The 13,621-nt window shown below is 37.9% G+C and overlaps 1 protein-coding gene across 15 annotated transcripts in view; it reads right to left on the reverse strand.

The window, feature by feature from the left end:
* The window catches only part of DMD (dystrophin), a 1,246,037-nt gene that overhangs the window by 55,696 nt on the left and 1,176,720 nt on the right, over window positions 1-13,621 (reverse strand). For all 15 annotated transcript variants that reach the window (XM_084515490.1, XM_084515483.1, XM_084515486.1 and 12 more), the window contains 4 exons: window positions 13,369-13,443; window positions 8,005-8,206; window positions 4,835-4,920; window positions 2,032-2,189 (listed from right to left, as the gene is read on the reverse strand). In XM_084515490.1, coding sequence (XP_084371616.1) covers window positions 2,032-2,189; window positions 4,835-4,920; window positions 8,005-8,206; window positions 13,369-13,443 — 521 coding nt within the window. The remainder of the gene's footprint in view (window positions 1-2,031; window positions 2,190-4,834; window positions 4,921-8,004; window positions 8,207-13,368; window positions 13,444-13,621) is intronic.

Below are 13,621 nucleotides of genomic sequence, written 5' to 3' on the forward strand. Positions count from 1 at the left end.
CATTTCAAGACTTACTAGAAAAATGTATTTGCTGCTGCAAGCCAGGTCAGAAAACAGCCTCCCACTTAAGTTAAAATGGAGGCTTTACCTGCAGGGAAAACAGAGGACGCAATTCCTCCTAACACTGTTTCTTAGTGGAGGTAAGAGATGAGAACCTCAGGTTTTCCATCTTTCTGATTTATGACCAGGTGAAAGTTTGTGCCCAGCTGTGCTTCTAGAAATGCTGGCAACTGGGATGCCTGTTGGCATTTCTTCATTTGTAGTAAGACAATTTTGCTAGCTCATTTTGTTCAAATAATGATTTATTCCAAGTCTTCCTCCTATTTTATAAAAAAAGGTTGTGTGTCCCATCACTACTCATTTTACTGTTTTTGTTGTTGTGTTTTTTTTTCCCCAATATAAACACACATTATCCCTCTTTCAAAAAAAAAAAAGTTTTTGTCAGATTCCAAGTTCATTCTCCTCATCAGTTTCTCAACACCATTTTTTAAGTGTGTTTGCTATTCATTCTGGAAAATGATAGGACCTGGTGATTTCCTTGTAAAGTCATTTGCACAAACCAGCTTTTGACATGTCGATTCTCACCACGGATTTGCTGCAGCATTATTTTGTGTTAGTCTTACCTGAACCCCCGTGTGGAACTCCTTCAAAAGCCTTGAAAGCCATAGCAGGGTCTAACCTAGCTACAAAAGTTACCATGCATGGTTTATCAGCATGGCTTATCCACCCTGAATATGGCTCTATAAACCATTAATTTGGAAATGACATCAAATACAGACTAGAATTATTAAAGGTCAAGACACAAATGATGGAAATTAAAAAACACGAATCTTACAGAATCGATCTGACAAAACAAGTTTAAAAAATACCGAAAGCAAACATCCCACTGCAACCAGAAGTTTCCATTCATTTCAGAATTTGACTTTTATAGTCCCTGCACATACAAAAACTACTTTCAAGCATTAATATTCACTGAAAAATACTTGCTGTCTTTCCTTATTACAGAACTGCAACTACTACCTCATAAAACTTGAGCAGCAGGTAAAGAAAGAAGCAAACAATTCCCCCTGCGCCCATCCAACCAACAGAAAACAAAAACAAAAACAAGATATTTAAGGGATTGAACAAGAGTTTCTTCTATTGTGATGTAGAAGATGCATTAAGAGTTACCACAGACCATACATTACCTCCCATCCTCTACCTTTTCATTAGGCAGCTGTCTTAATCTTTTGCATTTTGCTGTTGGTTAGCAGAAAGATGAATAATTCCCTTAATTCTCTTCCTCCTCAGATTAAATAATTTACAAGTGTGAAAAAGAGCCTGGAGTTGGCTGTGTATTCCTCAAAAGATAGGGCAGAAATTATTTTAGTACTGTTGAAAGAAAAATAGCATTACCCATTCAAACAACGAAAGGAGCTCATCAACTAACTGCTCCTCACCCCTAGTAAGCACTTTAGTCAGTCATCTTTCTGCATCCCTCTGCTGAGCACCTGGCTGCCATTGGTATGTATACACACAAAAATGAGTTTAACCATTGCTGTTCAACTACATGGCAGTAGAAAATTGTAAAAGCAGGAACTTCCACAACACAGGCTTCCACTGCTTGCAGGATTCAGTTACTACACGGGTCCTGGTGCCAACTACTTGCTGTCCAGATGACATAAGCTTTGACAACCCTGTGCAAGGCCAGGCTGCATGGAACTTTGAGGAACCTGGTCTAGGGCAAGATGTCCCTGCTCATATCAGGAGGATTTGAACTACATGCTCTTTAAGGTCCCTTCCAACCCAAGCCATTCTGTGATTCTGCAATAATCTGGGCTTCTTCAGTCACTGCCACAATCCCAGTGAAGATGGCACCTCAGAAGAAGCAGTGTAATTCATATATATCTTGTCAAAGAAATACACTAGTGAATACCACTAAACAATCCTTGCTACCCTAGCCCTTCAGATTCTCAGTCTCATCTCAAAATAGAAAGACTACCTGGAAAGGAGACTTATCAGAAAATGAACAGCGAGTGAAGATGAACTTACAAACTGGAAGCAGCTTCTGACACTTGGCTCAATGTTGCTGCCTCCAAAAGAGGCAACCTCCCCCAGCTGCCGCGGGATCTGGATGGAGTCATGCAGCAGGAGTCCCAGTCGGCGCTGGTCACAGAAGCCGGTGGAGCTCGCCACTTGCTTGAATAGGTCTGGGGAAACAAAAAGGACACCATGGCTGACGCATCATAATGGGGACACAGCAAGTATGGAGGAAAACTGCTTAATTTCAAAGGCTTACAAGTGGGGTAAATGGCCTTGACGGACATGAACGTAAATGTATCTGCAGTTTGTCTGCTTCTCTTCCTACAAACACTGCTTCTGTTAATAAATGTTGATTTTTAATAGGATTATTTATTTGTACCCATGAAGAAAGGACATTCTAACACAGTGCCTATGCCATTACTGATGATAGCAGCTGTAATTCTGAAATACAGTCAACTGAACATCAGGATCTTTGATCCACAGCAATGGTAATGCCTCAAAACTACTGTTTAACAGTAAAATAATCTCATACAACATACAGCACTTCTTCAGCTCTAAGCAATAAGTTTACAATTCGGAAGCCAGTTCTCTTTCAGATGAATTGATCTGGAAAACAAGAGCTCCTAACTTCGATATACCATAATCTTTTAATCCAGGTGTATTTCTAAAATGAAAGAAAAATATCACAGTACGACAGAATCTGTCATCCACTGGGAATGTTAATATCATATTAAATTTTCATTTTTGAAGTGAAATGTCACTTTAAGTCTTGTTCTATTACTGCATCATTCTAGAAAAGGATCCTTACAGGACAGAATTATTATCCTTCTGTGAGCCCAATTTAATTTAGTGGGAATTAGTTATACTGTGTATACAATGAGGAGGTTTTAGAGTTTGTAATAAGGAAAATCAGGTTAGCATTAAGTGAAATATTTATTTGATAATATCCCTGTTGACAATACATGACCTGAATAAATTCTGCTTATTTTTCAAAGAGAGAAAGAAAGAGAGAAAAAGAGAAGGAAGGAAGAAAGGAATGAAGAAAGGAAAGAAGGAAGAAAGGAAGGTCAGCCACTAGAAAAAAAATCCCTTTTTTGGAGCGTTAGTATTTCACCTGACAACAGGGATACAATTATAAAGGTGGTTCAGCACTTTTCGAGGTAACTTTCCTAGAGCAGCTTTGACACCTGTCTTTTTCCAGAGGAATAAAGGAATGGATAGAGAAAGGATTACATTTTAATTACACAAGTTTCACTTTTACCAAGACTAGTTTTATGATACATAACTTTGAGAAAATTTCTTTTCCATCACCTCTGCAAGCCTGAAGAATTCTGCTCTATGAGAACCAACATTGCTCTGCTGCACAAATATCAGAAAACCTTTAAGAGGTACGACTCATCACGCACTTACAGCAATACTAACAGCAACGGCACTATGACTTCAGCATGACCACAGCCTCGCAGAGACAATTTGTTCCTCTCTCAAAAGCTATTCAGCGTTCAATCAGTGAAACACCTATCAGTAAAACACTGCGTTCTGCAGCCTTAAAAGGGGGTTATGCATTACCATGCATACACAGTACAGGAGCCTATAATATATTAAAAAATGTTTTTCTTTATAACTCTGATAATTCTCAATGGAATATCATTTTAAAAAAAATCTGTATTAATTTTCTTAAAAAGATTTTCTGAATAATTTTTCACAAAACCCAAAAGAAACATCTAAAGAACTAAACTGTGCCATTTATAGCAATTGCCCTAAAATCTGATCCATTTATACACAGACGTATAATTCATATAACAGAATCCATTGTTGGAACTGTATGTTTTCTTATTAGCTTTCTTAAACTTGGATTAGAAGAATAATGAAATAACCATTAATGAAGAATTGCTACAGCACTGGTTCAAACTCTAATGGTGGTGGCTTTCTTTCAATGCATGTATGCAAGACTGATGTCATTTAATTTAACCAGAAAGTTATTCTTGAGAAATACCCTTATCAGCAGACCTTTTCTGGATCTTAGCCTCACTAATGAACTGATTCATTAGTCAGTTGAAACTAAAACTTCAAGTGGATTTTTTTCAAGTATTTTAGGATATGATCCATTAAAATATGCAAAATAACTGCATGACTAATTTTTACTTACAGATAGTAACTATATTTAAACAGTGAGACTCTGATCACATTGTGGAAAATATTTTGAAAAGGTAATATATTTCAAAATAGTGTAATGCATGATGTCTTGCGGATCAGTGCTGCTATTTCATCTTATTGTCTATACATTTTGTCTGCTGTGGTACAGCAAAAGTGTCCTAGCACCCTTCTATAAGGAAATGTTAAATCTCAGCATGTGAATTCTTCCAACCAGGTGTCTGCACGCACATTTTTTGTGTATAAAGGTGTGCTAGACCAGTGGTCTTCAAAGTGAGGTGTATGTACCCCAGTGGATGTGCAAATCCATTGGTATGCAGTAAAACATATTTTTGAACAGTTAATAAATTATATATAAAGAAATAAAAATAGTATTTATTTCATCTTTGTCTCAACCCTTTTTAACTTCTATTTTTGTCCATACTTTATAATGTACATAATATACATATAGCACACTAGTGCATATATATAAATAAATAAATATGCATATATTAGGGGTGCACGTTCAAAGATTTTTTTACCGATTAAATTTTTTTTGCATGATCAGAAAGTTTGGTGACCACTGTGCTAACTACCTAGAACCAATAAGGGTAACGAAAACATAATATAAACACAAATTACCTAAAAAAAGAAAGAAACAAAAAGAACTACATTGACTTACATCTGTACTTGTCTTCCAGGTGTGCTTTACAAAGGGATACAACACCAGTTTTGAAAGATAAAACACGGATCCTTCCTGTTCGACCCCTAATAGAAAAGAAACATCAGCTGATAATACAATCCATTCATATAATAACTTGTTGACTGTTACAAAGTTTAACATAGTTCTGTAGTTTTATTTTAAAGTCACACAAAGAACCATTTTGCATAGCATACACTAGCCTGCTATTACATACACAGTAAACTGAACGTAAAATATGGTTGTGGTTCCACAGGCATAGTTAAACTGAATTGTGCAGTTGTACCAATTCAACTAGGAACAGTCTCATGCAGAAATAACACCAGAAATAGCGTCAAAGGCACTAGCAAGATGTTCAGGTGACTGATTAAGCTTGCCTAAAACCAAGGAGAACGAAGGCAGGTTGTACAGTTGAGTCATTACCGTAATGGTGTTGTTTCTGAGCTCCTTCTCCTATCACTCAAACCTGAGCAGGCTGACAGCCCTGGTCCTCCTCCACGTCAGTTCTTGCACTGCTTTGACTCAGTCTTCCTTCACGCTCACCTTCACACCAGCTTGTGACATGCCTATGCTATCGCTTCTGCTTTTTAATGTGACTGTGGTAACAACATCATCCTCTGTGCTGCCAGCAGCACAGTGACAAACCTTCAGATCTTCTCTCAGGTACCTGGCTTAGTTCAATTTGCTTCCTGCTGCTGGCTTCCCCTAAGACTTTATTTCACAAAGCATTACAAACACGTAACATCTATTGCAAATGAGACATACACAACATAGTAAGTTAACGTCTAAACAGGGCTTTTGGAAACAGCTTTGACGTGCCACCAGTAAAAGACCACCCCTGAAAATATGGTAAGTCATGTACAGGTGCACCGTACTCATGCACTAGGCTGTAGGGTTCAGCCAACATGCATATTTTCTTTTTAGTCCTACAAAAGCATCATAAGAGTCAACTGTGCTCCTTTACCTCTGTATCTTCCCTGCAACACCTATAAAAGGTGCAGGCAGAAACTTGTGGACAAGGCAGAAGTGAGAATTTGCAGCCTTTTAAAAAATAAATAAATAAAAATCTTGTGTTTTTCACCATGAACAAGCATTTGTTGCTTACCTATGCTTTCCCCTCTCCGCTCCTTTTAGTCCTCTCCCTCAAACCTTTTCCAAATTAATTATCATCTGTGTCCTGAGAAACTCCCGCTGATGAATACCAGGCTCATGCAAATTATACAGGAGAAGAATGTAGAATGATTATTTCCCTGCAAGGCATATTAAATTGGAACCTGCACGAACCATGAGTTGTTCAGTTCACTCTACTCTCCTCCCAAGTCAAATCAGTAATTTAGCATGCTACTGCAAATGAGCATGAGTGACTGATCAATTAAAACAAATCTGAAACGTGCTGGATTTGCAGAGCTGTGCCCGTAATTAGATCAGTCATTGACTGTGAATTTGATTAGTATCTTTACAAATGACAGTTTTCAATTATAAGAAAAGTAAAGATTCAGTACATTGAATTAAACGTCTCCAGTACCACTATGCACTTCAGTTGATCTCTTCCTATTAAGTTTACAATGAAAACTAAACACTTGTAACCCCAAGGTCACCTCTCTACCAGCATAATTCAAACTTGAATTTCAGCAAAACAGCTAGGAGCTTTCCTCACACATAAAACAACTCTGTGTTTCATCGAGTCCTGCAATATACAATTCCCTAGCATACCTAGGGAATTGCCTCGAGGCAGCCAATTATAATTTCTAATGCTGTACTTTCAGCAGAGTGCTACATAACAAAAGCTAGACTGGACACAGCAAATCTAAACTGGATGGTCCAGCTTAGGAGCAGCCTGGGGAATTACTTTTATTTTCCTCTCTGCCACTAGCCTAGCTGATCTGGATTAACATCTCTAGTGTGTCTTTTTTGTTTTTCACCAACTTCATATATACGTTACTCGTATTAGATGATAATTCAAAACTGGATCAGAGTTCAGTGAAAGCCAAAGCAGATTAAAGAAAAAAACCCTGGCAGTTAAATGAACACAGCCCCATTCCCTCCTACCAGTACACTATACAAAAATATAATGTAATGTGGGTAATCCACTTCACAGGATTGTACAGCTGCTGCAGATGATGTTACAAGCAACTGTCTTATCAGACATGATGTTGCAGGAAGAGACTGTATACACATCTGTACTTTTTTGTGTGCAGGTGATCACTGAAGCTTCAGTGCTGTGATAAAGTGGATGGAAGAATGATGTTATGGCACTACCATACAGTTCGAAATGTCAGTGGCAACACAGTAATTGTTTCATGTCTTTCCATTTCTACACATGAATGTTTATTCTGCCACAGTAATGAGCATGTCCGGCTGAAGGTAGCTGATAAGAACACAAAAAAAAACAAACAACAAATAAAGACTTCCACTGACATCTTTTTTCACTAAATTCACTAAATACAAAAATCATGGCTTAGTCTAAAACCGACTTACAAAATGTGCTTTGGAATTTATCTGTGCGTTCTGAGCAACATCACTAACTCGTTCAATGGAACACTGTTATAATTTTATTTAGGTAAATTTACTCTCTTGTATTTATAGTTATAGGTACCCTTTTCCAAATTAAATTTTAGATGAAGCATTTCTCAAATCTCCTGACTGTGAAGGGTTGTAAACACATCAGAGTATAGTTGAGTCTCTTCCAGCTTTGAGCAAGGATTACAGATTGAAAGCTGTAGAAAATGAACAGCTCTGTAAAGGTTTAGCACACAAAAATACAGACATGCAAGAGTCTATATGATGGCGTTCATGTGTTGCTCTTGAATTTCTTTATCTGAAGAAATTTTAAAAGCCAGGCAAAGCGTTGACCAACAGAGGAGGTGCAGTCCTGGAACTGCTCTGAACACAGCAGTGTGTTCTCTTTTCCAGCTCTCTCATTGCTTAGCTTAATAAATCTAGTCTTGCATGCCTAACCAAGGACTGTATCGATTCAACTAAATGCAGCCATTAAATCATTAGGTTTCTTAAACTTTCACTCCAACTGCTGTTTTTCCAGCTTCAAGCCATTCATTTTACAATGAGGCAGCCAGCTCATTACCCTTTCCCCCTTCCCCTTGTGGTGCTTCGGAAGCTTTTCAGTGTGCAATGTTTATAGCACCCATACATACGTGTCATAGACATTCAGCAGCCAGTTGAGGCACATGTCCACGCAGAGAGGAACATTGACCAAGTTGTTGTGCTCCTGTTCCAGTCGATCATAAATAGTGGTCAAGCAGTTAATGATCTGTAGAATATCCATCGGCTGGTCATTTTGCTTGAGGTTGTGCTGGTCCAAGGCATCACATGCAGCAGACAGACTCAGGAGATCCACTGTTAAAACAAACCAACACAATAAAGATTGCAGAGAAACAGCAGTTGTACTACCTGTACCCAAAAGATAAATTTAGGTACATAAATTTGCTTGGCTTACATGCCTGGCCAAAGCACATTTAATATCCTCTGAAAGTCAGGTGCAAGACTGGTTCCAAGAGTCCTACAGGTGCACTGTTTATTCAGCTGTGGTCTTAAACAGCAACGTTTATAAAATGAAAACTCATTTTTAGCTGTAAAGTACCTACTGTGCTATTGGATTGTACAGAAATATTGCATAAATTACTGTGTAAGTAAAAACCCCATATTCCATGTTCTATGTTTCTACGGATAGGCTAATATTTGACTACTACATTCATTGGATGTGCTCTAAACATGGTACTTGTCATCAGCTTTCATGGGACGTGCCACTCATTTTATACAGAAGTCAAACAACCTTCACTGAACCAAATTCCACAAGGAATATACAAATGAATCACAGCTGAACCAGGGTTAACTTCTCTGCTACTTTATCTCTGGCAAGACCACGGAAAATAAGATTCCAGACCTGTTCCAGTACTTACTAATGGAATTTGTATTTTAATTCTGATGAGCATTTACATTTAGAAGTACCTCTATGACATTACAGAGGGAGACAAATTTAAAACTTATCAATCAACATACAACAGAGGTTTCTGACACAGACATTTAAAATCTTGATTTTCATTCAAATGTAAGTCAGCTGTATTTTGAAATTTGTATGCCCATAGCAAAATAGAATTTCCCATCAGCTCTTAAAATTATTCTTACTTTCTGAAAAATAGCATCAACAGCAGTATCACACTTTGGGGGACACCAAATTAGAGAGTTATGAGATGATGGCATAAAATGCAAAACAGGAATCAAAAACAAAAGAAATCAGAAATATCAGACTATCTGGGGCATGAGATCTTCCTGCTGCCATATAACCCTTTGTAAATCCTTGCATGGAATTTCCAGGGGCTGAGTAAAGGCGAGATGAAAGTTTAGATGCTGTTAAGCCTTCTCATACCATGGTTAGTTACAAAGTGAAGCATAATTCAGCATGACTTGGGGTTGTGGATTTTTGGGCTAAAGTGAACTGCCTGAAACCATTCTGGAAATTTGTTACAGAACTGGGAAATAAACTGACCCAATTGCAAGACCAGTTTTTCTGTCATTGGAATAAAAATATGTTTTATTGAGTGCTGGTAAGCAACACCTCTTGGTAATGTCAAAAAAAAACAAACAACCCATACAAGATATTTATTTTTTTTTTAGAATTTCATCTGGTTTAGGGGCACATTTGCCAAATTCACATTTGAGTATCCCAGAATACAACCAAGGATGAAACTGACCCTTTGATGAAAAATATTCCAACTGCACAGGGCTGCATGATAATGCTGCACTGACAGTATGCTGGGATTTTGTAACTGCCGAAAGAATTTCAGGAGAATAAACTTCACTGGCAATCAGTGGGGACTTCTGCTACTAAATCCCTTAAGCACTTCTGAAAATTTCATCCTGTGAGCCTCACGTACCCAGTGCCAGAGAAAAGAAGGAAAGCCTGGAATTCGATCCCTAGTATTACACCAAGAGATTGAACTTGGGTTGGTTTGTTTTGCGCCGGGCTTTATTAGAAATTTACTTTTTTATATTATCATGTGGATATTTACTAAAGGAAAATATTTTGCAACATTATGTTTAACTTACTAGCATATAAAATATAGCTATTCTAAGGTCAGTGTTACAATTCTGCAAAAGCATATTTATCAGACCCATTGCTAAGAGTCATAGCAAGTTAGTCTTCTTATAGTAATTTATTAGCCAAATTGGAAATATAGCAATGCTTCCACAACACCTTTAATGCAGAGCTTTAGGCTGAACTCTCAGTTCCTTTGAGACTATGAATCAATGGTAATTAAATGAACCCCTCAGGCACCCGGGTGGCAGCTTAATTATACATGCAGCAACTGCTAAACATGGGTCATTCCATTTTGTGAAAGCTTTTCCTGCTAATAAGCAGCAACTTCTGAAAAGCCCTTCACCCTGCTCTTCATCAGACTCCTGTCCTATCTTGAAGGTAATGATACACGTCCATCTTAAAACGAGCAAGAAGTGTTTGCCACCAAGCTCTGCTTTAGGGGACTTCTTTTCATGGGAAGATTTGTTCTGGCCTTCACCAGAGTTAAGTTTCTTTTGGCTCTTCCCCACCGCATTTAAAGTAACATGTTGGGGGCTTCTCCAGAATCAGGAATTGTGTAGTTCTTTCCTGAAAGCAAATATGCCAGTCCCATGAATGACAGCCTTTCAAAAGGCAAGTCCAAACACATATTGAAGAGTTGCATATTCATGGACATTCAGTGATTTGCAAGGCTTTAATTACAATAAACCATACCACTTCACGCTTTGCATGTTTCTCAGGTTGTCACTCTTCTGTTCTTTTCTATTTAAAATTCTGAAACGCACTACAAAATTTGTGTGAACTGTAGCCCCTAGCTTATTTTGAAATCCAAGTTATGTATATAAAAATTTACTTGTCCTCTAAGGTAAGAGAGTAAGTTTAATAATGCCTATAACTAGGCCAACCTGTGGACAGAATACAAGAAAAGTATGAAAAAGGACCTTGAAGGACTAACCAGCTGAAGGCCAGGAGAGACAAGTTAACAGGCAGAATGTTTACTGTGGAGGTCATATAGCGAACTTAGGCAAAATTCAACATATGGCTGGCGATAAAAAGTGTTAATGGTGTTCCCAGGATGCAAAATCATCTCCTCTGTAACCTCATGGAGTTGGCTGATACGTTAAAATATATATATATATTTAATCTAACCTGCATATATATATATATAAAGGAAGTTCTTGAATATTTTCTTTTGCGGCACCTCCAAGAAAGGTTTGGGAACACATCACATTTTATTCACTTCACATCTGTTCAGATGTGGTTTGCACTTAAAGATCAGATCTTTTAAAAGTAGCAAAGCCAGAAAGTCAACATGCTTTGATGTGATTATCAAAGGAAATCACACATTTAAAAAAAACGGTGTAATAGTTACACCTGGCATGCCTACAATAATTTCACAGGCTGGGACAATAGAGCTACACACTAGATTCTCCTAACGTTACACAATACACAAACGTTTATTTGTTAAGGATTACCATTTCCTATTATTATCCTTCAGGTTTAAAGTCCTAGCATCCTAATGTTCATTGGGTTGATTTACAAACTGAGAAGTTATTTTTCAACAAAAATCTAAGTATAGTTCATGTTTAAGTGTTTCTATTCTTGCCACTGAGATAGGCTGCACTTCCACATCCAGGGACTTCTATTGCGTTCCCATCTTCAGAATCTGAAAACACTCCTCAGAAGGTAACATTGTTCTGCTTTTTACACAGTTTGCAAAAAAGAATACATATACATAAAGCTTTTAAACTCCTGCATTTTTAAATCCGAAATAAAAATTGAGAGCTGAAAGAAGCACCTACTGCAGGAAAAATTCAGGGATTTTGGGGCTACATGTAGGAGCCCTGAATCACAACACTGGTCTATTTCTACCAGTGCCAAATTGCAGAAAAAGAATTTTGTAAATAGTTTTTTTATCTAATTAAACTGAGTTCACAAGTGACACTTAAATCACAGAATATACAAACACAAGGATGGTGTCTCCAAGCAAAAATATTTGCAAGAACAAAGACTGTTAACCAAATTCCTTAAATACTTCTCCTTAGATACAAGTGTGAAGAATGTGCTAAAGTATTCAGTGTAAGCGCCACTGCATGTTTCTGAAAACATCCATTCTCAGAAAATCTACCTAGGTATAACCTTGAAAGATGAACAGACTTCAGTGCATAATTACAATTCCCCACTGGAAAGCCCATGATGAGTGAAGAATTATTCAGTGGCAGAATCAAGCTAATTACAGATAAAACAGGATGCAAAGTTTTGTACTTTCAACCACAGAAGCTTGCCAGTTACACAAAAGTTTTAGTTCATTACTTCAGTGCTGCGTGGATTACAAATACTTTTCACTGTGTATCATTCAAGTTTCTTTATATTGCCTTTTCATAATGACTGTCACAAAAACATGTTTGTATTTCTGATCATCAGCTGTCAAAATTCAATCTTTGTTATTACATCCATGCTGAACTTTTTCATTGTGTTACAAGAATTTTCACCTAGTGTTTATTTTTTTATTTTATTTTTTATAAATCCAGAGATTAAGTCTGTTCATTAGTGGAATTCACCCATCCTTATAAGCCTAAAAGTAAACATGCTCAAAAAAACTGAGGTTTGACACAGTTCCAGAAAGCATGTGAGCACAAATCTAAACTTGAGATAAATTAACAGTTGAGACACTGCAACTGTGTCAGAAATTTAACCCTGTAATTAAACACCAAATAGCAAACATTAAAATATTTTAATAAAACTCCAAATTGTACCGCTTAATAAACTGTTTGCTTTGGTAACTTATTGGCCTACTAAGAAAATGATGAGCAAATGATTTAGCTATCAGGTTACAACAAGCTTAAGCGGAGATGTAAGTGAAGTGACAGGCAGCAAACCATACACCAGCTGTGAGAACTGCCATGTCAGACCATGCGCATCGCTACTGTAGGAGTGACTAGAGACTTTTGAACATAGCCAAAAGCTGGGGTGAAATGAAGCTAAATGCTTATTGTGATGATCTCATTTAAACGCAGCAACCCCCAGGGTTCAGGAGTCAACCTAACAAACTATCAGCTATTCCAGCTCTGGCACAGTTTGTCATCTGAGCTTTCACTGTTCTTAATACAGGACAATCCTGCTTGCATGTTGTTGAGCTGCAAAACTGTGGCTGGCATTGGATGTAGCTTCAGTAATGCACATAGAGAAAAGAGCTGGTCAAAGAGCGTAAAGATGAGAAATATGCAGGGAATGTTCATTTTGTTCCTGATCCGCTGTTTTGTCTCCTAACCAAGAGACCTGCAGGCTGCCCAGCACTTCTGCCTTGTCAGGAAGGTGCAAAGCAGCGGCAGCAGGAGGTCCCTCAGATGAGAGGTTTCCATGCACCCAGCAGCATTTTGGGGGTGGAGGAGGTGTTTTTCTACTTCTGAAGCTGCAAATCAGCTCATGGCTTGGTAATAAAATCTTCCTGGCAGCCCACACGACCAGGGCAAGTACTTACAGCAGAGGGCTTTCTGCAGCCTGCGGAGCTTCATGGCAGTTCTGTATGCCGAGAACCTGACGTTGTTCAGGTCCGCTGTGGGGGGAAAACACCAGAAAAAAAAACGATTAGCTTTACACCTTAGACATAACCAGACTCACGATGAGGATGCTCAGTTGAACTCAAACATTGCGATCAGTGGTTCAAAGGACAGAGGGAAAAATGGTGTGTTAGAAACCATACTTCACTGAGCAAAAGCACTCAAACCTTGGCA

This window comes from Aythya ferina (genome assembly GCF_964211825.1).
Source record: "Aythya ferina genome assembly, chromosome: 1".
Classification (NCBI taxonomy): Eukaryota; Metazoa; Chordata; class Aves; order Anseriformes; family Anatidae; genus Aythya; species Aythya ferina.